This window comes from Pelobates fuscus, chromosome 1 (assembly GCF_036172605.1).
Source record: "Pelobates fuscus isolate aPelFus1 chromosome 1, aPelFus1.pri, whole genome shotgun sequence".
Lineage (NCBI taxonomy): Eukaryota > Metazoa > Chordata > Amphibia > Anura > Pelobatidae > Pelobates > Pelobates fuscus.
The window spans coordinates 467,676,294-467,702,403 of record NC_086317.1 but is presented as its reverse complement, the minus strand read 5'-3'; the positions used below and the strand labels follow the sequence as shown (position 1 = coordinate 467,702,403).

Sequence of the window (26,110 nt, the reverse complement as noted above, 5' to 3'; positions counted from 1 at the left end):
GCTTGGTTCCAGGTGTGGATTAGGGTGGACCGGGATGACCCCCACCGGTCCAGGGGGGGGGAAACAGGGCACTTCTTACAGGCTTGGGAGAGCACTAGGTCGCACAGAGCGGGGGATCGGCCGCCTCACCCGTCTGGCGCCACTGCTAGGCCTCACTCCCGGCACCCTCTGTGAACACTCCGTGCACCCGTGGGCGGCAGACCCGGGGCACCTCGGCTGGCTCCTGAGGTAGGTGCAATATGTTTGTGCGAGTCCCGGCTGGCTGGAGTGCAATTATTCCGGCTCGGAATGGAGATTAGGCTCGGAGCTCGCACGAGGCACGTCCAGCCGCCATGAAGCTCAGGCCCCGCCCCCCCACAATTTTTCTTTTTAATGGGAGTTTGGGGTGTTTTGTTACCTTTTCCCCTCTGGCAGGGTGGGGATAACTTTTCTCTTCAATAAACTGTTGGGCTATACATTTAATCCTGAGAAGACTGATTGGTCCACTTCACCAGCTCAGAGTGCTTAAGCACGCTCTGGGCCAGCCATGAGAGGAAGTGGAGTATTTTAGTTTTTTTCCCCTTTTAGAATACAAATTTATAAATGTAAAAATATGCATGGAAGGGAGAGGGGGGGAGGTGGAATGCAATGTGGTCGCCTCTTTGCAGGTGCTCTGTCTTCATGCTAGATTATCACCTCTGTCGCCAAAGAGCGCAGCAATCAATAATGATAGACTGAAAATAAGCACATGATTTTCATTTGCAGCCCAGAACAGTTCTGTGAGTGTGCAACTGGCCCACAATTTAAAAAAAAAAAAAAAAAATTAATCTCTGGATGTATATATTGTTTCAAGTCTGCACATACAGACTCTTACCACCATGATCACTTCAAGTTACTGAAGTGCTCATGGTGGTTGGAGTAACTCTTTAAATAAATCAGAGAGTGAGTTTAAAAATATATAAATATATACATTTTAATTAAATATTGCAAATATACGAAGAGAAAGTAGTCACTATTCTGGCCTAAGATTTGTAAACTATTAGCAGTTCTCTATGAATATTTTAGTTCTATGCTTGCCAATGGGTGGCGGACAATTTGCTTGCAGGAATTTATTCCAACAGCTAGTAGACCAACAAAATACCTTTTTTTTAACTAAAAACCTAGATGTGACATACGCATTTGTTAAAACGGAAATTGTAAACACACATTTCCCTTGCCAAAAAAAAAAAGGGAATCCAAAACAGTTGAGTCAAAGACAACACATAATACAAGAAAAAAAAAAAAAAACAGAAACACATTTTGTTTATTTCACTCTGTTTTATTAGCGTTCTGAAATTTTAACATTTTGAAAGTATGCATCTAATGTAGTTGAAAATCAAATACTGAATTTTTTTTGCAAGTACTATTCCTGTTGGAACCTATAAGCTACTTAAGAAAAGAAAAAAGTTGCACACACTTAACTTGAAGAAAAAAAAATAATAATAATCAACTTACTGTGCCACATCCTTAGCACAAACACCATTCTTACGTTGGGTTTAATTTATTTATATATTCTTTGTGTGAGTGAATTTCAGTCATGTTTGATAAATAAAACTTATTTCCGTTAAGATTGTCATGTTTTCTCCAAATGTAGCAACGCAAATAAAGATGTTATCTGCATGTTGATCAGATTTATAGCAACATTTACCACAGAAAAAAAAAAATCACTTTAAACTGCAAAAAGCAAAGAAATATTTACCTTTTTATGGCGTGCAGAAACATTACACTCCATTTATAGCAAAAATATTTTATTTTGTTCATGTGAAAATTGTACATTACTTTAAATACAATTTCATCTTTATCTGCACACATTTACAGAATTTCCACACATGAAACTGTGCAGGCAATAAGAAATTCAAATACAAAAATGTATTAAGCGTATTTAAGGAGTTATCAAATTATACCGAGGACCCAGCCCCCAGTTGAAAATGTATTAGTGCTGTGGCTCCTCTGGTGGATTATTCTGGTTCTGTAGGTTCTGTTTTTATTTCTGTAAGTAAAGGTATAGTTTCACTACAACTTGTGACCGTAGTAGTGTCCATCGGTTCTTGTTTTACTTCAACAGCAGGTGAGCAATCTTTCACTTCTTCCTTAACTAGGTTTAACATAGCATTGAGTGGGTTTTCCAAAAATGTTTTGCTCGGAGACGGTGTGCTATCCAAGAAAGAGGATGTCTAAAAAGAAAGGATAATTAATGGCATCAGCAATAAAATGTAAACAGTCTACGTAAATAGAACACTGAGCTAGTGGACATTTATCCAATGTTTTTCAAGATTGAAAACAAAAAAATAAATAATTTACCAGATATTTCTTCTTAAAATAATGGTCAAATGTTTAAACTATGCCAACCCTTTCGGTATACCAGATGAAGATAAAGACTTTAAGAGGACAGGCATGGCAGTTTTCCCACAGAGACCAAATACTTGCAAAAAAAATTAAATACATTTGCAACACAAAAAGATAAACATGTGACAAGTAAGGAAAATTGTAATGGCATTGGGCAGTAATAATTTCCTATTAGCCATGAACTGTAGCAGCTTACAGTAAAGGGCATCTCACTGTGCATGTGTGAGCAGACCTGCAAAGTAACCTTCAGTTTCTTAAATAGGCAAACTTTGTACTCTACTCTACACGTGTCAAAGATTACAAAGATGAAGCTGTTCCTGGCAGCTGCATATATGCAAGGTGCTAAAAACTGGAATAGTGTAGGAAGACTGGAAGAGTTAAGTATATCCCAATTTCCCTACTAGAAGCCACCATGCAAGCAGACGGTGCCGTTTTAAAATTTTATAACGAATAAATGAAGCCGACTGTAACCAAAATGAGTTCACAAGCATCCTGAGAGTGACCAATCATAGGCCTTAGATTCCAACACGAAGATGGAATTTGATCACTTTCAGAAATAAGGTGAATTGGTGGCAATCATTGTCAGGCTTGCTTACACAAACTGAAGAATGCGGATTACACATATAATCAAAAAGGTACATAAACACCACAACTGTAGAACAAGTTGCAGAACTAGAGATTAATAAAGAGTTATCATGCTACCAGCATCCTTCTGCTTCTTGGAAATAAATCTCAAACACAAAAAACAAGGAAAGAATGAACTCAACTTACATTTTTGTAGTCTTCATAACATGAAGGATGGTAAATCTGGACAAAACAAAAATAAGTTTAAAATAGTGCATATTAAGAAAGTGAGAAATCTACTAATTCTAAGCTTGTGCACAACATGAAGGTTTTATTTCCAAATCACCATATTAAGCCTTTAATTTCCACATTGCGTAGGCTACTCATTTTTCATTGGTAGACTCACCTTGTCATTTACACGCATTGCATTTTTGAGATGCCACTCCTCTTCCTCCTCATCCCAATACTGTTCAAATTGTTCCTCACAAATTTCACAGATCTAGAACAGAAATCAGACGCAATCAAACAAACGAAACTTTTTTTCCTTTTGAAGTGCCCAATACCTGTGTGACTTGGATATGGGGTCACATGAGTTCTGCATCAAGACTCAAACCACTGTTGATGCCAAATAACAGCTCTGATGTATAAATGGTTGCAGACAAGTTGCATCCAGTTTCCTGAACAAAGAAGGGTTAAAAGATATTTGAAGAACAAAAAAAAAAAACCTGACAAATGGGACCTTTAAGTGATTCAAAATAAAAGTCAATCAGACAATCATCTTTACAGTTTGTGTAGCAGTCATAAACCTTAACTTTCAAACAAAATTAATTACAACTGATCCAGCTAGCTGTAAAAGTCATCACTTACTGTTTCAAGGCTGCTTTTGCAGAGTACAGGTCTCAATTTACACATCTATCCATCCATAAATACACACACACACACAATGTTGCAAATGAGAGACTCATAGGAGCTTCCTTTGAAAAACACAAATGTTACTTTAATGTTGCATCGCTATCTTAATCGGAAATTAAAGTACAGTACCCTATAGTGCCCTCCCCGCAATACAGTGAGGATTAAAAACCGTTTTTGCCACTTAGTCTGCAATCGCACTAGGACTACCCCATAGGGAAGCATTGAATCAATGCTTTCTTGTGGGGTTTTAACGAATGCTAGATGTCCTCATGCAGAGCGTGAGGACGTCCAGCGTCAGTTAGGCGACCAAAAGGGTCTAACGACCATGAAGCGCCTCTAGTGGCTGTCTGGTAGACCTCCCCTAAAGGTGGAATTAAGTCTGCGAGTAAATTATTGCAGTTTATCAATAACTGCAATAATAACAATTGCAGGGTAGATTGAAAAGGGCACTTGGTAATTACTATGTAAAAAAGGCAGGTTTATAACATCTCTAGTTACAAATATTGTTGAAACTCAAGGAAGAGCCAATGGAATGAAGATGGACACTGGGCTGCATATTCATTATTATAAAATTAGGACCACACCAACATAAACAAATACATGGAAAAACTTGGCAAGAGTCATACTTTGCATTTATCTTTACAATGAACCTTAAATAAAAAAAATAAAAAAAAATTATAAAATACAAAACGAAACGTACCTCATCAGACCCTGCTGGGCCAGCAACTATACTTTGAAATTTTTTCTCTTTAGCAGCCTCTTGAGTCTTTAATATGACCTCCTCATGCACCTTTTCAAAAAACTGACTTTTGGCCCGTTCCTCTAAATCAGCAATCTCCACAAAGGCAACCCAGTCCTAGCAATTAAATAGAACATCTTAAAATGTATTTTCTTTTATAGCAAAAACAGAATGCATTTGCAACATGATCTTATATACACACACACACAATACATGTTTTGCTGAAGCCTTTAAGCAGCTCTCTCACAAACTGGGGTCTTTGCATATTTGGCAATGATGCCCGCGGGTGGCTGCTCTGTTGGGTGTGAAGTGGCTGCGCAATTTTTACTTTCTTGTACCAGTCCCTCACTGACACTGCTGGTCTTGCATGCACGGGAGGGAGTACAACAATGAGGACTATGGAGGATCCCCAACGCTGCAGCAAACTCCACAGACAATGCCATTTTACCTACAGCCATCACTAGTGGCAGTTGGAAGAAATGGCAGAACTTACCAGTGGTAGCTCTGCATTTTGTTAAGCATTGAAAATATACTAAGAAAGCAGTTCCTACTTTATCTTTTGACAGGGTTTGAAATTCACTGACCGTTCATGCGAGTTATTCATTTCTGAAATGGTCATTTTGGAGGGCTAAATGCCCTTTTTCCTATATACACAATTTCAGTAGACAAACTTTTTTTCTATGCTAAATCATACAGGTTAGTTCACTATTAGTCTATCTTACAAGATGCAGATTAAAAAAAAAAAAAAAAAAAACAATAAAAATAGCTGATGTGGAATAATTCTGCATCTCGGATGCAATCCCAGTTTTAACCATTTTAGTTTTAATTTAGCAAAATGGAATTGACTGCAATTTGGAGTTTATTGACTAAAGTTCTAGTTTCAAGGCCTGCACATTAAAAATCAAAAACAGACTTATTTTGAAAGCAGGGAAGATTTTAAGCCTTGTGTTTTCCATTTCTGAGGAGATATTAGCCGATAAGACGAGTAAGCAAGTTAATTAGATCACTTGTACTTAAAAATAAGCAGCACAGTGGTATTATGACAAGCATAAAAATGCAAAGTTTCAAACACTTACTTGAACGCTGTAATACCACCGACGATACGTTATTTTCCTATCTTTCTCTGTTCTGTTTTGACGATAATGCCAGTCCAAGTGGTCAGCGTACACATCTGTCTGGGATTTTGTGAACCTCATGCCACATGAATAGCACTGGATGCCAGTATATAACCGAGTAATAACGCTTTCATATCGCCTGCATTAAGAAATTGTGTGGTTATGTTTTAAAGTTCTCATGGTGACAAATCAATACATATAAATCCAGCACTTAAAGATTCACAACATCATTTTTTTGTTTAAACTACTACACGGCACTCTACACTGCACAATCATCAAATTATGTAAGTGACTTGAAACTTCCAAAATATACATGATAGGTATAAGCCACAAAGAGCACCAATAAAATATCAGACATCCCTGTTTGGTCGGATATAGTTTTGGCACAAACATTTAAAACAAAACAAAGGAAAAAAATAACCCCACACACTGTAAATACATCAGGGACAATACACAATTCACATACTTCCTGCCACTGTTCTATTGCATCACACCATCATAGAATGGATTACCCAAAACATGAATTGTTTTGTGTGCGCCAAAGTAGCTGTTCTGGTGGCGCAAAATGTTGAATATTGGAAGGAGATAATATCAGAAGAACATCTCATCAAAAGTCTTCACTTATTTATCCTCAATCCAGCTTTTTAAATTATACATACTGTTTCAGGTCCTCCATGGAAAAACCGGTCAAATCGGGGACATCCTGGTCCTCAACAGGTTCATCATCCTCTTCCTCAGGAGGAGGTTGTGATGCAGGCTCTGATTCAGGTGCTTCACTTGTTGATTCTAGAATTAAAATAGAAAAAAAGATTTGAAATATTTGTATTTGTACAGTAAAAAGATGGTAGTTACTAGCAATATACTACATGGTACGTCAATGATAAAATAAACTACTTTGCTCTTTAAGTCAATTTTCTAAAATCTAAGTTTAGACAATCCAAGAGAATATAGAACATGGATTTGTTGGGCAACCAAGGCACCGTTAAGTAGTTAAGATGGACCTCTGATTTGTGACTTTCAGAGGCACTATAAAATCATCTTATTGAAATGGTTATAGTGCCTTCAGTAGGTCTTCACCTACAGTACTGAATATTTTGAAGGCTCAGAAGCACAGCTTCAAGTAACGCCTCTAAGCCCTCGAGATAGCTGGGACTGTTACATTCCGGGTCACATACCATATCATGCGTAGTGCAGTTCATGGCTTGTCACATATAGATAATAATACAATGATATGTGCAACAAGATGTTGACTACCAGATTATGGCGATCGTCACACACGAGATAACAGTTCCCAATGTTTCTCTATAAAGAACACTGGATTGGACAGTTACCCTGGAGGCAACATCTACATGACGACATCGCACTAGGGAGAGCGGGCAGTGCCACCACAGGAACCTGCCCTACAGAAGAGCAGGTAAACTCACTTTATAGGACAGGACAACTTTAGGAGATTATGGTTAGGTTTGTATTCCAAATTCTAGTGTGCCCCTTTAAGTTTACATATCTATTCTATAAATATTTCACAGAGCTCTAAATAAAGAGAAAGTGACTTACGACTCGGTGTCTCCGTTTGAGAAGCTTTAAGGATTCCTGTTGAAAGCAGCTTTGAGAAGAGCTCATTAACATCAAGCTGTCCCAAGTGATTTTCAGGATAGGTAAGAGACGCAGCTGAAACGGAATATGTACAATTATCACCAAAATGTATATGAATATAAGATTCACATGTCAACCACTTAATATGCATGCATTTGTAATAAAGACACTAGAAAATGTAAAAAAAAAATTAAAGAAATCAAACACCACACTAAAAAACAAGCACATTCATAGATTCTACATACAATGAAAAATAGCAACCCAATAATGAAACATGGTAATATTAAATGAGCCAAAAAAAAAAAAAAAAAAGTTAGAGAGACTCTACTGCCCAAATACAAAATAAAAATCACTGTTTAGTAAATATATCCTAAATGAAAACTTGAATGCATTTTTTTTATTGGGGTTAATCTAAAAACAGATTGTAAAACCTGCAGATCACTGCAATGAAGTCTTTTGCAAGCAGGAGCTCTGAGCAATTGCTGCCTCTTGACTTTACCTGCACTGAGCTAACAAAACCAAGAACTAACATTACCTGTTGTCTGCTTGGTAGTAGAAAGATGGTGTTACCAGATTAATTTATCAGAGTGTTAATCTCTATTGAAATCTGCATATTTTGCAAAATGAAAAAGAACACTCTTAGAACATACCTGCCTGGTTGTTTACAAATACTCCCACACTTGACCCTTGTGAGGGTGGTACAAAAGGCTGTTCCTGATTGAAAGGCGCTGGAGGAGGGAACTGAATAAAAAAAAAATAAAAAAAATTGAAGTTTCATAGATTATTAATACACACACACACACACATATATAGATTTTTTCTTTTTTTTTTTTAAACAAATGAATAAAGTTATTCAAGATTTTATTTTTACTTACTGGTTGACTTGCTGGCATATTTCCAACAGACATATTACTGAAACTTCCAAATGGAGGTCCTTGTTGACTTTTCTCATCAAAATAAGGTCCAGGTGGTCTAAGATTCTGGTTTGGAAAACGAGGAGGTCCAGTAAGGTTTGGACCTGGTGGCATGTCAAATCTTTGCTCTGGTCTTTGAAATGGCATTCCTTGAGGAGGCCCCTGAAACATGTTTTGATGATCAACATAAGGTCCAGTTTGACCATAAGGTGGTGCATTTTGCCTGATTGGTGCATGAGTTACATTTTCAAACCTTGGCCCTTGATGCCCAATTGGCATTTCAAATCGTGGTTGTGGATTAGGGCCGTCAAACCTTTGCGGCATAGGTCCATCAAATAATGGCTGCATTTGCATAGGTCCATCAAATCTTGGAGGCGTTTGATGTCCAGGGGGACCTTCAAACCTTTGGCAAGGTTGGCCATGTAGCACATCGAACCTTGGCAAGTGGGCTGGTTGACCTTCAAATCTATTAACAGGAGCATCAAACCTTGGAGGTCCATCAAATCTGGGAGCACCATCAAACCTTGGAGGTCCATCAAATCTGGGAGCACCATCAAACCTTGGAGGTCCATCAAATCTGGGAGCACCAAACCTTGGAGGTCCATCAAATCTGGGAGCTCCATCAAATCTGGGTGCTCCGTCAAACCTAATTAAAGATTGCGGACCAGGTCCATGGTCAAAACGTGAAGGCTGGTTTACATCAAACCTTTGACCATGAGGTCCTTCAAATCGCATTGAACCTACTGGTTGCCCTACATTTGCATCAAATCGCATTTGTTGTCCAACTGGTTGTTCAAACCGCATGGGTGAGCACTGTGGACCATCAAACCTTTGTTGCAATAATGGTGGTCTTGGTGACCCATCAAATCTTTGTGGACCTACTGTGCCTTCAAATCTTTGGGAACCCAAAGGCTGCATGCCTTCAAACCGTTGAGGTCCTAATGGTTGGCCTGGAGTGCCTTCAAATCTTTGGGCATTCAATGGTGGACCTTGCACTCCTTCAAATCTCTGTCTTCCTAAAGGCTGACCTTGAGAACCCATAGGCTGGACAGGTGCAATCTGAGTTTGTGCAACATCAAACCTCTGCATACCTACAGGCTGAGACTGTAGATTAACTGGCTGAACAGATGTATTCTCAAACCTTGGACCATCCAATGGCTTGCTAGCCATGGGTTCAAAAGGAGCATCAACTTGCATTTGTTCAAAGTGCTGAGAGCCCATCTGGTTCCCTGATGGACCATCAAAAGGCATACAAGCATTTGATGGAGAATTCTCTCTGATGTTTGCTGCATTGGGAGATTCTTCAAAGCCTTTCACAGCAGGCAAATCCATCCTTGTACCAGGAGGCAGTCTTAATGGGACGTCATGGATTTGTCTTCTATCATCAAGCAAAGTACCATGTTTAGCATCATTTCCAGTTATTCTAGAGTCACCATCACTAAAAAGTGCTTGCTCTGATCCATCAAATCTGGGTCTGTTGTGTTGAAAATGCTCATTGTAGGGAGATATTGGTTCTTCTCTTAATCCTTTGGAGGGAAAAAAAATAAAATTATAAATTTTAAAACATAAAAGAAAGTAACAAATATAAGGTAATACTGTTTAACACTGGATAAGCTATTTGCTTTAGTCTTGCCATCAGGTTCCTTTGTGGTGTTGATGAAAATTTTAAATGCAAATCAGGTAACCAACAAAAAAAATGTAGTTTTCCCAAATATTCTAAGAGAATTGTACACTAAAACAGATAGAGGATTCCGTGAATAAACATACGTAACTGCAGTTAAAAAGTGGTTTACATGTTAAATGTACCTGTTGAAAGCTCTCTCTTATCATCAGGTCTTCTTTGACTCTCAATGGGAGCATCTCCATCATAAGGCCTGGAGTCAGGTATAGGAGACAAGTGCCTTTGTCTCTCTGAAAATGGTTCACTTCTATCAGAGATGCCAGCAGAAATCCTTCCGCCATGTTCACTTTCTCGACCTGAATGTACCATTTCATCCAGCTGGTAATCGAAAAACTCAGATTCCGAAAGATCAGGCCCTGGAAATGGATGTTGGACTTGTGTCCTTTTAAGTCTTGCCTTATGCTCATAGTAGGTCAACTCTGCATTGGAGAGAAGGGGTTTTTTCCTTAGTCCTGCTTTGCTTTCCTCAGTGGGACTATCCCATGTGTTGCTACTTCTGCGTTTTTCTTCTTGATATTGAAAGAGTTGCCGAATTTGATGAGCCACAACAAGGAACTCATCCTGTGTTATTTCACCGGATGCCAATCGTTCATTAGCCTAAGGTAAAACATTATAGTTATATTTTGAATGTAGTATTTAGAAATGCACACAAGACAAAACTTCATTTTATGGTATTGTCTGGAAGTATTACAGAACTTGAACCAGTATGTGTTTGTATATATTCCCTCTGTTGTGCAGCTCTGCAGAATATTACAGTAACTCATAGGCCCCACCTACCTATTAATGGAAAAGCCTAGAAATGTGGAAGAGGTGGCAATCCCAAAATAGATTTCACATACAAAACAAACATACCTAAAATTATAGAAGGGGCTGTTGGAAAAACAAGTCAATTGGCAACTCTCCGAACCATTTTTTATACAAATCAATGCACATTAAAATCAGGATCAATACCCTGTTATACTCAAGACCTAGACAGAAGGTCACTGAAACCACAAACAAACCACAGACACACAAATTACCTTTTTAAGTAATTCTCCTTTACTTGCACTTGTCAATTCTTTTGGTATTTTTAAATCTGCGTCAACACTTAGCCACGGTTGTTGCTTTTGTGTGCGGGGAGACAATATTCCTTTATTATTTTGCCAGTTATCTCTGTGCCTTGGGTATGGATTCCTATTACCTGGATGGTGTTCTTCATTCTGCAAACTTTAAAACAAAGATAGAAGTTAAAATGGCACCACAGCCTATAGAGGAGTTTTTGAAAGGAGTACGATCAATTCATCAGAATGTAAACCAACTATTGCTAGTGTAATGCTTTTTAAGTGCTGAAACATTAGTATGCTACTCAGGAAAAGCTGTTAAAGCAGCATTTTGCATTCCCATGTTTAGATTTAGGTCCCTTTTTACGGATTATGTTTTAAAGGAACACAAAGAATAGCTGATGTACTTTTTCTCTGGCATTTCTAACAAATGTCAGTGTTTGCATTTGGCTGAACTGGATTTAATCCTTTTTTTTTTTTTTTTTTTTTTTTTAAATTCATACAAGCTTAGTTAGGTTTCCTTATATGATGGTGCTAAACAGGAGAATAATGAGAATTCTATGGTCTCAATGTCTGACAATTACTAGAGGCATGTTCTCGGCCAAATGCAAACATGGCCTTTTCTCAGAAATGAATTTTACAAAGCAAGAGAAAAGTGTTAGTACCTATGCTTAGAGTGTCCTTTTAAAACAGAATCAGTAACTTGAAAATAAAAAGCATGGTTCTAATTACCTTTTATTTTCTTCCCATGTGGATTTCCATCTTTTACTAGTTTTCAATCCTTGCCAATTTTCAATGTTTTCTTTTGGCTCAGAACTGGACTTCGAGGAAACTGGAGAAAGAGGATCTTTCTGTCTTTCCTCTGAAGATTTCTTAAGCCTTCGGTTATCTCGAGCATCTATTTTTGGAATCCTTTTATTTCTTTCTTCTCGCGTATTTGATGGAAAATCATCTCCATGGGGTGGTTTAATGCCAGGAGGACGCAATTTAACTATCTCCATGCCAGGAGGACGCAATTTGACTAAATCTATGCCAGGAGGACGCAATTTGACTAAATCCATGAGAGGAGGAATAGGGGATATGCTTCGTTGCCTTCTCTTTGGAGATCGTCTTTCCCTCCGTTTAGGGGAATGTACTGGTGACCGAGGCTTTGGTGAACGCACCGGAGATCGGGATTTTGTTGAACGCACAGGTGATCTAGGTTTTGGTGAATGTGACCGCTTTCGATTGCTCACTCTTCCAGATTTAGCAGCTAATTTATCAGAATCAATAATATTTATATCCTTTTTTGGAGACACACCATTTACAATTTTATTCCGGTTTCCAGTTTGTCTGTGCTCAATGGATTTGTGCTCTTCTCTCTTTTCCAGACATTTTTTCTTCTCTTTAGTTACATCGTCTCTCTCATCAGTTTTATCTCTTGGGTGTTTCCGTAGCCTTGGATCTTTCTTAGTTAGATCAGTACTCCTTACATTATCTGGAGTTTGACACTTCTCCTTTGTGTGAGGGGACTTCATTTTAAGAGGGGATGGAGATTTGGATTTTCCTTTCAGCTCAGCCTCCACAGGGTCATTTTTAAGTGGTTTTTCATTAAACTTGGCCTTTTCTACTTTTCCAGCGTTCTTTTCAATTGGTATAGGTTTAGTTTGCTTAATGTCAGCTGGACTCAATGTAATGGGTTTCAGTTCTTTTTTATGACCTTGGTCTTTATGTGGCAAATGTGGATTAGCTCTAATAAGGCGAGGGTCTCTGACTGGCACTTGGGGCCTGTCAGGGGGCTGTGTAGATACGGAAGCTCTACTCTTTTCAAGATTTACAGGAGGAGGAGGAGGGAGTGGAAGTTTAGCAGGAGGGTGGCGAATCTCTGGTGTAGCAGTATTAGTTTTTACAGGTAGCGAAACAGAACTAATACTGCTTGCCTGGTGGGAAAAAATAAAACCATTATATATTGCTCTATAAACAATTTCAAGAAATAAAATATTTAAAATTATACAAAGTCAGTTAATAAAATAAAAAAATAGCTTTTTTTGCAAAATGTAAAAGCTCAGTTGGTACATGCTGCTAAGTGTGCTTTTGTTCCAACAGGCAAACTAAAGGAAAAAACAAACCAACAAAAAAACACAAACATACCAAACCAAAACAAAGTAATGTTTGTAGTGACAGACCCTCATAACACTACTTATACCATTTGTTAAGTGGTAAGGAGACCATCACCCTATTTCAATACTATAAACTACTACAATAAAACAAATCCTACTCACCAGTTGTGCTTTTGTTTGTTCCAACTCAAGCTCCAACTTCTTTTGTTGAAGTTCTAACAACTGTTTTTGCTTCACCAGCAATTGTTGCCTAATCACCTGCTCTTGAGACAGTTGCTTCTGTACATCAGGATTACTTGGGCGAGGAGGTACAGCAGATGGGGATGGAATGGTGGCTGGAGGAGATTCCTCTGACTGATGGAAGGGGAATAAAATGTTTAGAAGCAATTACTATTGCTCCACTAGATCTAGGATTTACATACACGAATATGTTGAAGCAGGGGCATGAAGTTAACAGAATTCATTTGTAATTACAGATAAAACTCTCAACATGCACTCCTTCCAGGAAGAAAAGAAAAAAAAAAAAACATTTAACAGAACTTAAGTATTACAGTTTAAATGTGCTTTAAACGTCTCAAAGTCCTGGTTTGTCAGCGAAAAATGCATCAAGCAAGTTAAACCAATTATAGAATTAAAAAGCAAGAAAAAAAAAGCATTATACTTACTTTGTTTAAGAATTTGGGGTTCACATGAATGCTAGCAGTGTTAACATTTGGAGGTACAGGTTTAATTGGCCAAGCTGGGTCTATGGAGTTGACTCTCACATCGAGCGCAAACAATTTCTTTGAAGGAAAAATGGCATCCCATGTCGAACGTAATTTATATAAACTTTTTCTAGTATTTTCGTCCACCTGAAAGTAAAACAATTCTGTATCTTGGCAATTTATTACACATCAACATACTTTTACAGGCTTATTGACAGATGTGAACTGTAAGGAATTCAAAATTTATGTCCAAAATATCCAAACGGGAAGAAAAATAAAGAAGTCTGTAAGTCAACTACCCTTCTAATTAGGCTATTGTGTCCTAAAGGCAGACACTCACTGTTGATTCCTTACAAATCACAATTTAGTGAAAAACCTTGTTTATACTGACTGAACCCACAGTACTTGTTGCAAGTCAGCTGGGTATAAAAGATAACGTTTATTCAATAAACAAAAGTAAGAGATATATACTGAACTTTTAATTAGTGTAAGAGAAAGACATGTACGCTTTAGGACACATGTAAGGTCTCCCTGCACGACTCAGTGACTGAACAATCAGGGTGACCTGTATGCGTTCTGTTACCCACATTCATAGTTTTCACATTTTGTCCCATCGACTAATTAAATGCAAAGTCAAGGGTCTTGCATTGCGCTGATAAACGGAGCTCGTGTTTGCCACTGACTGGTTTGCGTTAACACCAACAAAGCCCAAAACAGATGTAATGTGGCTGTCAATGTAAAATAGCATTAATTTGCTGTTAATTTTCATGGCAGGTAAGGTACCTACTACACACCAATTTTTACAACACTCTTAAATTCTAGATGTACTTAAAAGAAGAACATGTCAAACGTTTCCCCAACCATGTCAATGTATAGAGTGAGCATTAATGGGAACAGTAATTGCTTTACCTCATTGAAGTGGCAAAGTACCTGGAATCCCCTGGCTCCAACCTTTCTTTAAGCGTTAAACCGTTGGTAATGTTTTAATACTAAGTGAGAGAGTCCTCGGCAGCAATTTCTCTCTGTGCTGCTATAGCAGATGAGGAAGCATTAGCTGTGGGTGACCAGTGACACATATATATATATGCTAAATTGCAGAAAATGGTTTAAAATTAAATGGAAAGATGGTGCAGGGGGAACCCAGGTACTATAACCAATTAAATGAAATTGTTTATAGTACCTACAGTGTCCCTTTAAATATTTATTTTAAAATGACTATAGCTATGAACAGTGATGCACAAGCAATGTAGTTTAATTAATTATACAAAACTATAATGGATTACACAAACTTGTTACCCCTGGTAGCTGTAAAGATTAAAATGTAGACCACAACATCCAATGTTGCCATTTTGAGGTAGAAGGAACCCACAGCGCTTTATAGAAAATACATCTCAAGATCAATTTATATAAAAATATTTAGCTATAAAACCCAAGCATGTAAACCAACACATAATACAGTTGCAAGACGGAGGTAATGTAGGGGCAATGTCACAAAGCAGGAACTTCGTACTGATTAAACTGACCAATAAGTGTATAGCAATTCTAACATTTTAGAAGGAAACTAAAATGGCATCTAGTTTTTTTTTTTACATTTATTTAAATAAATCAAAAATTGTGCTTTAAAAAAAAAAAAAAAATTAAAGTTATTTGTAAAATAAGGGGATGGAGAGAGGATTTGAACTATAAGCATTGGACAACAGACAGTACTACACTTCATTGTTGTACTTGTTCTCTGAAGCCATCTCAGTATCACAAGAATGCTCAAAGCTAGAGTTAAAGGGACACTAGTCACCAAAACAACTTCAACTTAATGAAGCAGGTTTGCCGTTTAGATTATGCCTCTAAAGTTTCAATGCTCAATTTTCCACCATTTAGGAGTTAAATCACTTGTGTTCCTGTCATGCATCCCTACCAACACCTCCCGTGATTGTTACCAACACAGCCTGCATGAAAAAATGGTTTCACTTTCAGATACAACTTACTTTAAAGATTTATTTTTCATGCTCTGTAAATTTAACTTTAATCACACATAGGAGTCTCCTGCAGGGTCTAGCAAGCTATTAACAGAGCAGGGGGATAAGACATTCTAAATTAAACAGAATTTGCAATAAAGTAAACATGAGATGACTCTTTAAAGGAAGTGTTTAGGAAGGCTGTGTAGGTCACATGCAGGGAGGTGTCCCTTTAGCTGCATAAACAAAGTGATTTAACTCATAAATAACAGATTTGAGCACTTAAACTGCATGGATATGATCTATTCAGAAAAACTGCTTCATTAAGCAGACTATAGGGTTTCGTTAACGATTTTGGTTTAACCGCTGACTTTTCCTAAAATTAAGAAAAGTATGAGACAAAGGAATATTTAGGAGCAGTGGTTCCAACAGCCCACGGTTTATGCATTTCCCAATTCTATTCCAAAGGGCGTACTGACAAAAATCTGGATATTGATGTCCCAAAACGACAGTGCTGGTAACCACCGCTTTGAACTAAAGCTGAAAGTCAAATTACATCTTACATTAAAATAAATTTTATTTTTTTAAAAACTACATTACAAGGTTTCAGAGAAAAGAAAGAAATATTCATCTATACCTTTTCGAACACATTAACAAATGTAGTAACTAGGTTTTTAGCAAATGCTGTGGGGTAGTCTCTTCCGATGTTTTTAACAATGGAATCCATTAGATACATGACTGGAAGTTTCTCTGAAGTTGGAGCCTAAATAAAAGAAAACTGATAAAGTTTAATATGACAAAACCATAATCCCGCTTTGCTCCCATGTGTATACAAACCAAAGCAAATTATTTTTTTATAGGGTCCAAATTTGCAGAGTGGAAGTATTTAGTGTTTTTTTTTTTGTTTATTCTTAGTGTTTTGAAATCCAAAATAAGCAGTCTGTATTTAGTATTACACCATTGTATTGCATCCACGTGTCAAACTTTTTGGATTTATTTTTCCTTTAATTTTTTACAATGAGAACGTATATTTTCTTTCAATAAGCAAACCGCAGCATCCATTTCAGGAACTCCAAAGTCGGACAGAAAGCAGGTTCTCCATACTTGTAGAGGTTTATTTATAATCTTGACTGCACCATGCCAACCGTTGAAAACAATTTGTACAGACAAGTAAGGATACTTAAAACCATCCAGAAAAGTGCAATCATTTATCCAAAGGCACTTTGTGTTCCTAATTTTGTGAAATGAGTCAACTGTTTAAACGGCTGCTGTGGAGAAAAGGTTACCATCCCTAAAACCAGGCAAGTCAGCCAGCGTGTCTCCTTCAAAAATCTTCCCACTAACACGTTCAAGTCTCACAGAAAACACTAATCCTTCTTGCAACATGCATATAACAGTAGTACTGATTTGAATAATACCCTTAAAAAAAAATAAAAAATCTCACCCACGCTATCAGATTTGTGAAATGTTATAGTATTTTGGGAAGTCCAGTGAAATTTATCTAGAATGTAATAGTCATATACAATGTGATGTTGGCCAACCTCCAACAAGTTCAGGAATACCTTAATGGGTTTGTCAACCTGCTCAGTCGTAATATTAACGTGTGATATTTTAGAACAACCTTACAAGTCTTTAGAGTCTCAACAGATCCCTTCACAAAATAACCCATGAACAATATTTTCTAAAGCACATTTAAAAAGGTTACCCCCCCGACTCCACCCACCCTATGCAGAGTAAGGATACCAGGAGACCAACACCCAAAATGACTTAATTTAGCAAACATCTGCTGAGAACCAACTTTGTAAAATGTATAATTATGCTGGTGTATGTTTATGAGTATATATTGAAAAAAAATATATTACAATTTTGATTAGTACTTCCAACTAAATAATAAAAAAAAAAAATTAAAAAGGTTGGACAAAAATTTAAAGTGTACACCCCACCCAATATGTCAGTAGGCAAGGTTGAGAGAGAAAAAAAAAAAAAAAAAAGATATAAATGTGAATAAAATAAAAACCAGCTCCTTTTTTCAGTTATCGTAGGGTAACGAAAGCCTCAGCAAAAAAAAAAATTACAAAAATAATGTGATTTCCATCATGTACCTTTTTACACCTTATGAATACAACACATACAGCACATAAACAACAGTAAATAAAAAGACAAATACATATTTAATACATTTTATTTACAGATTATAGCATACCAGTCACACGGTTTCAAGTCATTTATTGAAATGTATACTAATACTCAGTGTTACACTAGAAGACAGTGGTGCACACAATGTGTAGCATGAGGAAATCATACAGACAGCTGTGTACTTAAAGATAGCTGCAAAGTGGGCAAAGAGCAAAGTTAGAAAATACCTCCCTAAAGAGCTAACATTATTCTACATGTTTGAATAAATGCAACGGGTATTTTGTACTGAACAATAATGACAACAGATTGTTTAATAAGGCAATTCGTCTGAAGGAGGTGTTAGGAAGCAGGGATTCAGAAGGGATTTAGACCGACCACACACACTAGCTGTTGCAAACAAAGTTACCCATATTGCACTGACATTCGGATGGCTTAAACAATGTGGGAAATGCAATCCCAACAAAAGCCAGATTGCCTAAGTCCTCACTAAACCATATAGTAGTGCTTTTCAAAGTTGTGATCCATTGACCTGCTGTGAGGTCCAGAGTTAATGTTCACTTCTTATCAGGCCTGCAAGCGGAAGACAGAACCAGCGGAGTCACACTGACATTGGCATGAATCGAGTAATGCTCTCCAACACACAAATTGCTGGTCTCATACATCAGTACTTTGAGCAGCACTGCTAAACATTATAGTCATTACATACATGGTGTAAACTGTACTGTAGCTTAACAATGCTTACTTGTGAAATTGCAACGAAAAGGGAAAAACTGCAGGTATTGACATATATGGTACCAAATGGGCTATATTAACCTTTAAAGGGAAGTTACCCCATCCTTCGCAAATAAAAAGAAGTTAAAGTGGTACAGTCACCATGATGCATTTTTCTTCAAATTAATTGAGCTTTAAAAACCTGTTTAGTTTTACATCTAGCTTTTATTCTTACGTGTGTAAAAAGACATTTGCAGCTAGCGCTCAGCAAATTTTTTTTTATTTTTTTTTAACGCTTATAGGCTTACTGTGCATGCTAAGGAGAGATCCAATCACTATCAGCTGTTGAGTCACTTAGCGCGGCAAGTTCATGCCATCTATCAATTTTCTATAAAAGGAGATATAGATAGAGATAGAGATATAGATATATATATATAAATATATATATAAAAATTGACATATAAGCAGAGTACACTTTTTTGGCAAAAGTTTGCTTTTAACCCTGGTATCTAGAAAAAGTTAGTGGCTCTAGTTTTCCCATTATTGACACATTCATGGAGTAGTTGACAACTCCCATTTTAGAATAAATTACATCGAAGTATACTCTGTAGGATATACATAGATAACTTTACTATACATTTGAGATCGAGAAGTCATAGAAAATCTGGCAAATGATATGTGGCATTGTCAGATTAGCTACATTCACGATTTATTAATACTAGCCACTTACATAATATTTACAGTGCTCCCACTGAAAACCATGGGAAGGCTGGCAATGAAATGTCATGTAAAATACTACACTAGTCAATAGCTTAGAGAAATGCAAAGGAACATTTTAATTTTGTCCCTTTAAAGGACCACTATAGGCACACAGACCACTTCAGCTCAATTAAGTGGTCTGGGTGCCAGGTCCATCTAGGGTTAACTCTGCAGCTGTAAACATAGCAGTTTCAGAGGAACTGCTATGTTTACACTAGGGTTAATCCAGCCTCTAGTGGCTGTCTCATTGGCAGCCGCTAGAGGTGCTTCCGCGCTTCTCACTATGAAAATGACAGTGAGAAGCCGCTGACATCCATAGGAAAGCATCGAGAAATGCTTTCCTATGGACTGACTGAATGCGCGCGCGGCTCTTGCCACGCATGTGCATTCGCAGATGACGTCGGAAGAAGGAGGAGAGTTGCCCGGCGCTTGAAAAATGTAAGTGTTTAACCCCTTCAGCCCACCTATTGACACTATAGAGCCAGGAAAACAAGTGTTTTCCTGGCATTATAGTGGTCCTTTAGCTGCATGATTCACTATATATAAAAAAAAAAAAAAATCAAAAAAAAATCTACTCACAACAAAAGATGACATAAGATCCACTCAAGCCTGGATTGTCTCTTTAACCAATTCTTAGAAGAATTGAAAATAAATAATGGATATTGCTTTTCCAGACTAGCAGTTTTTAACTATAAAAGGCAACAGTTCCACTTAAAAATCTCTTTTCCTTTTATTGAGTTACTTATTCATGACCAATGAATGAGTACAGCAAGCTTTAACTACAAATTTTTAATGTATATGATACCTTATGCCTATATCATATTTGCATATTCTCTCATTTGTCGAGCAGGGTACCAGGGTAGTATTTTCTGCCACAGTGTTTTATGCATGAAGTTGCAATCTTTTGATATAGAAATATCATGCCAAGACAAAGTTAGGAAATGCATCAAGCTTACTATTCTATATTACCACAAACAGACTGCAAATATGATTTCAAAAGAAATCGATTACAATATACAATAACAAAATCTCTCTCACTCCTAATCTGAACAGACAGTCAATGATTGTCTGCTCTGATTTAAAAGAATGATAATGCCAGTCATAAGAAAGAATAGTCTAAATAAAAATAAACATGCATTATACCAATCCCAACCTATCTTGACTAAGATAAATTCTTCTGGAGCAGTCTTGCGTGCGTTTGTTCAGGGCAATTTCTAATCAAATGCTTCACACAAAGAAGCAAATGATAGGCAGAGCATGGCAGTAAGTGTCATTGTGCCACAATGCTTCTCTATCACAGATAAATATTAGCCATGCAATTAGTGTCAGCAAAGGGTGCATGCTGACACTGGATGTAGAAATAAGCCCATTTAGAACAGATTTAAGATGGAAGCTCCTCCTACAGCCACTAGGGAAATATGGAAGGAAAAATAGAAAAAAAGGCCAATTATTATTTAAGTATTTTTAACTAAGTATTTTAACTATTTAGCCCTATTCTTAACTATAAAGGCCACAGGGGCATGATCTATGCATTAAAATTAAGTGATTTGGTTCTTATCATGGCCCTCCATGTAAAAATTATCATCAAGTTCAGCTTGAGTTTTTTATTTATTTTTTTATTTAAACTTATTCTTTGTGCTAGTTAAAAAATCCCAGCAAATGTATAAATGAACAGATACTTACCTGAATATTCCTCGTCTAAAACTGCAGATGGCATAAAAGAAATTGAAAAAACTAGACTATATTTAATCAAAATAATTGCAAGCAATATAACTAGCACTATAAGTGACCATTTAGTCACTGAAGTAATTATTGCAAAATAAACACCCTGCTGTTTACACAAAAACAAAAAATAAATGTAACATGTTTTTATTGGATGTGCAAAACATACCAATGTACTCTCATTGCCCATACATGAGAAGACCTATGCGGGATCATGTCGTTTAACAGGACTTCATAGAGAACATGGAAGGGTTTAGTGTGTCATGATTACAGGAACCATTTCAATTACATAAAGGTTCCAGTTTGAGACTATATTTCCTTCTATAACCTCCAGTTTAATGTACAAAGCTGTACAAGGCATCCAATATGGTAATATTTGTATCCATTACTACCAAAAGATTGCAACTATAAAACACATCAAAAATATCAATAAATGGCAGAAATAAACCTTTTTTTTTTAATTACCAAAAACGGTATAACTTCCCTTTAACCCCTTAAGGACACATGACGTGTCAGACATGTCACGATTCCCTTTTATTCCAGAAGTTTGGTCCTTAAGGGGTTAAAATATAGATTGCGTGGGGTCAGGAGAATATCAGTAATAACTATTCAGTGATCAGTCTCCCTAGACTCAGGTTAGTGGAGTATGGGGGCCACTAATACTTACACAAGAGCATAATTGGCAAGGACTGTTTTCTTAACCCCTTAAGGACACATGACATGTCATGATTCCCTTTTATTCCAGAAGTTTGGTCCTTAAGGGGTTAAAGGATCACTATAGGGTTAGGAACATAAACTTATTCCTGACCCTATTGTGTTAACACCACCATCTAGCCCCCCTGGGCCCCTCATGCCTCAATAAATATAGTACAAATCTTACTGTATTCAAGCCTGAAACTGTAACTCTGCATGCTGTTAGACTCAGAAAAACAAGCAGCCTGCTGACATGTGGTAGCCTGATCCAATCACAGTGCTTCCCCATAGGATTGGCTGAGACTGACAAAGAGGCAGATCAGGGGCAGAGCCAGCATGATTCAAACAGCCCTGGCCAATCAGCATCTCCTCATAGAGATGAATTGAATCAATGAATCTCTATGAGGAAAGTTCAGTGTCTGCATGTTGAGGGAGGAGATACTAAATCACAGGATGCTTTGCACCGTGCTGCCCTGTGCTCTGCTGACAGCAGATCTGAGTGGATGGAGGCATATTATGCCTCTGTCAACTCCAAAGTCCCTCTGGTTCACTCTGAGTGTCTGCAACTGGAGGTGTTCCTATCTTTCAATGTAAACACTGTATTTTGTAGAAAATACAGTGTTTACATGAGAAAGGCTGCAGGTAGCTATAGTTCTCACCTGAACAACCTCATTAAGCTGAAGTTGTTAAGGTGACAATAGCGTCCCTTTAACTTGGGTTGCATGTGGAAACCTCAATACTAGATAAAACTCTGAGACTAAAGTTGGGTTGTCTGCTCACTAATAATCACATTAGCTTTATTATTTTACAGTTAAGAGTGGTTTGTAAGGCCCTTATATTTTTTACAAATCTATGTAAACACACGTGGATCTGCCAAAACACAGGTGAGGTTAAGACAACCTAAAGTACTGTTATCTACCTGCAAATACAAGTATTACTGATGGCCATGAGTTGGACTATTAATGGAACACACCAAGCACTATAACCACTAGAGGAGATGCCATGGTTAAAGTACCTAAAATGCCCTGCTACAGCACCATGTAAGTAGCCAAACCATTTTTCCCAATGGAGCTCACTGTGCACTGGACACTTTCCTGCACTCAACTAAACAAACTAGGAAGTAACAGGACCATATCTCCGACAAACTTAATTTATAAAAGTGCCAATTTCTATTAAACTCTGAATCTTTTGTGAAGTGAGAAAAAAATATTTTTGAAACTCTTCACACAAAGCATTTCAGCAAGTTAAAGTGTTTTAGGGAGCCTCTTGAAGTTGTAGTGGCTTTAAAGGGAAACTCCAGTGCCAGGAAAACAATCTGTTTTCCTGGCACTGGAGGGTCCCTCTCCCTCCTGTTCTTCCGTCGGCCAGTGGGCGAGACTGATCCGCCCACCGCCCGAGGAGACCTAATGCGCATGCGCGGCAATGCCGTGCATGCGCATTACGTCTCCCCATAGGAAAGCAAAACGAATTTCAAAGCTTTCCTATGGGGATTTGAGCGACGCTGGAGGTCCTCACACAGCGTGAGGACGTCTAGCGACGCTCTAGCACAGGTTTCCTGTGCTATAGAGCAGGAAGTTCACTCTAGTGGCTAATAGACAGCCACTAGAGGTGGAGTTAACCCTGCAAGGTAATTATTGCAGTTTATAAAAAAAATGCAATAATTACACTTGCAGGGTTAGGAGTAGTGGGAGTTGGCACCCAGACCACTCCAATGAGCAGAAGTGGTCTGGGTGCCTGGAGTGTCCCTTTAAACTTGGTCTATATTTTAGGCCCGCAAATCCCACAGTGTAGCCATCTTGGACTATATTTCACTTGTAATAAACACGTGTCCTATCTACTGATAATCCCAACCCTATGCATGAGCAGCATCCAAATATATAAATGAGGACCTATGTCTTAAAATAATTTCTTAATTGTAAAAGACCAACTTACATTGCCATATTATTTATACACATATAGCTCTCTCTTTTTTGGAGGGGTGGGGGAGTAAACCTGTTATTTCTGCCTAAATTACAAAATAATTTGGTGAATTACAAATAGAAAATCATCTGATACAAGAACCAATATCATACACGGCCAAAGACCATGTAAAGATTTCTGTGACTCGGTGAGGGTTTCTGTCATACTTTAACCCGTTAAGGACACAACTTCAGAAATAAAAGGGAATCATGACAGAATATTTCCGTCATGTGTCCTTAAGGGGTTAAGAATGTTTTTCAATAATAAAACAGGGCGAGGATTTCTTTGCCCATAGAAAATAACTATTGTTATTGAACCAGGCAAGTGAAATAACCTTAAAATTGTTTATCCAGCAGTATAGTGGCGCATTGAAACAAGTCACCAAGAATCGCTGTATGGCAGTGGTTCTCAAAGCAGTCCAAAGGCTACTATGTAAGGCCTAGGTTACAGGCGGAAGGCAACCATCGTCTCCCATAATGCTATAACAGCCATAATGCTGGTAAAGCATCAAGGCTGATGTAGTCCACAACATCTGGAGTCCCTCAGGCTGCATGGATTACCCTGCAAGCATTATACCTAAAATGTGTAATAGTAAGATTAGGATAGTAGGCTAAAGCTGATCTAACTTGACACTGGATAAGAGGAGTCACTAAGAGGGAGTTAATAGAGCCTCCAGAACTACAACTACCATGATGCTGTGCCATCTACAGCTAGCTAAATAACCTGCTAACTGTAGTTCTACCTGACCTACCCTTATAAATATATTATCTACAGATAAACCAACGTAGGGGTCTTCAAACTCCGGCCCCCCAGATGTTGCTATACTACAACTCCCTTGATTCTCTGGCTATGTAATTCAAAGAATCATGGGAGTTGTAGTTCAGCAATATCTGGGGGGCTGGAGTTTGAGGACCCCTGATCCAACGGGTCTTTCAACACAACAGCCAGGGTGGTGGTGGCCAGGAGTCAGATTCTCAGCTGCTGTAAAACTACAAATCCCGAAATGCTGGGCAAAGGGCTGGCGAAGCATGCCGGGAGTGGTAGTCCTGCCGCTGCTGGGAATCTCCCTTGTTAGGTGACAGGATTGCCTGTGACTGGAGGTTAGACGGGCTGTGGCCATTAGTCAGGGCGGATCAGCCTCGGCCGCCATATTGTGGCAGGAGGACTAGGCCTGAGGGGAAGGGGGTTACTATCTCCACCTGTCGGGATGGGGTAGGGGGGGGGGGGGGATAGTAGAGGAAGGGATAGGAGAGGGGGGAGCCTTATAACGAAATAAAAATATCTTTTGTAATAAAAACCTTGGCGATTTGTGCTTCGATAACAGTGACGATGTCCTTGGCGAACTGCACGTTCTCCTCGGCCAGGATGGTCAGCATGTTAATGTGGGGTTTGCTGTTGAAGGTCAGGTCTTCCAGCGACGACTGGTAATCCCGACACGCGTCTTCTCTGGCCTCCGCCTCCGACATCTTGGAGCTGGCCGGGCGGGGGGACACCGAGAGAGCTCTACCCGGCTCGGTCACACTCTCTGAGAGGGGGAGCTCGGGGTCTACACGGGCATGGCGGGAGGGCGAGCGAGTGAGTGGATACACGGGCCTGGACGGGCAGAGCGCGGGCCCAGCTCACTCCGCTCACTTCGCTGCTCTCGGACAAAATGGCGGCGGCTGGCCTGGCTCTCCGAACCCCGTACAACGGTGAGGGAACGTCTCGCGACGGCTCCTCGCGATCCGATTGGCTGGCGGAGTGGGGGGGTGGTAAAGAGGGCGGGAAAAAGTGGGAGTTGAGCAATCCTTTAGGCAGGTACGTGTGCACGCAGGCCACGCCCGCCGATGGCGTACGTTGAAGCGCGCGCCGATTGGTTGCCATGCCTGTGTGCTGGAGACGGGCTGTGTGTGTGTGTGTGAGCAGCCAATCAGATGTGGAGATTTACACTTAAAGGGCCAGGCCGCCTGCTATTGGCTGTGCTTAGATTATGATGACCTCATGTATTGTTATTAAAGGAGACACATTGGGACATAGTCACTAAACAGAGAGATTTACACTAATTCATCAAAGCCAACTATTTATTACATATTATAGGTTTACACTGGGTATAAAAATAACAGGGGTTTACTTATGTATATATATCTATCATATCTATTATATATCTCTATTTATAAATATTATTATATAGCCTTTTATATATTATATATCGCTACATTATATACAGTATATACAGTATATATACATTATATATCTATATTTATAAATATTATATATCTCTACTTATATATTTTATATATCTCTCTTATATACACTGCTCAAAAAATAAAGGGAACACAAAAATAGCACATCCTAGATCTGAATGAATTAAATATTAAATTAAATATTCTTCTGAAATACTTTGTTCTTTACATAGTTGAATGTGCTGACAACAAAATCACACAAAAATTAAAAAATGGAAATCAAATTTTTCA

The 26,110-nt window shown here is 38.3% G+C and overlaps 1 protein-coding gene across 1 annotated transcript; it reads right to left on the bottom strand.

Annotated features, from left to right (window-relative positions):
• Positions 1-1,749: 1,749 nt before the first annotated feature.
• On the bottom strand, positions 1,750-25,354 carry PCF11 (PCF11 cleavage and polyadenylation factor subunit). Its single transcript, XM_063431294.1, has 17 exons — positions 24,956-25,354; positions 16,315-16,440; positions 13,687-13,872; positions 13,184-13,375; positions 11,655-12,841; positions 10,902-11,088; positions 10,008-10,479; positions 8,848-9,727; positions 8,163-8,706; positions 7,938-8,028; positions 7,249-7,362; positions 6,354-6,480; positions 5,656-5,833; positions 4,541-4,696; positions 3,335-3,427; positions 3,136-3,171; positions 1,750-2,192 (listed from the first exon to the last, which is right to left on the bottom strand). The coding sequence occupies exons 1-17, from the start codon at positions 25,121-25,123 to the stop codon at positions 1,977-1,979; spliced, it is 4,953 nt and encodes a 1,650-aa protein (XP_063287364.1). The 5' UTR covers positions 25,124-25,354; the 3' UTR covers positions 1,750-1,976.
• Positions 25,355-26,110: the final 756 nt, after the last annotated feature.

What these genes read in the sequence shown, in the direction of transcription:
- PCF11 (XM_063431294.1), bottom strand. Translation starts at nt 25,123, where the DNA reads ATGTCGGAGGCGGAGGCCAGAGAAGACGCGTGTCGGGATTACCAGTCG. An exon ending in ACCCCAAATTCTTAAACAAA is followed by an intron (nt 13,376 to 13,686) that starts GTAAGTATAATG and finishes CCCTTCCATCAG; the next exon opens with TCAGAGGAATCTCCTCCAGC. An exon ending in TAAGAGAGAGCTTTCAACAG is followed by an intron (nt 9,728 to 10,007) that starts GTACATTTAACA and finishes TTCCCTCCAAAG; the next exon opens with GATTAAGAGAAGAACCAATA.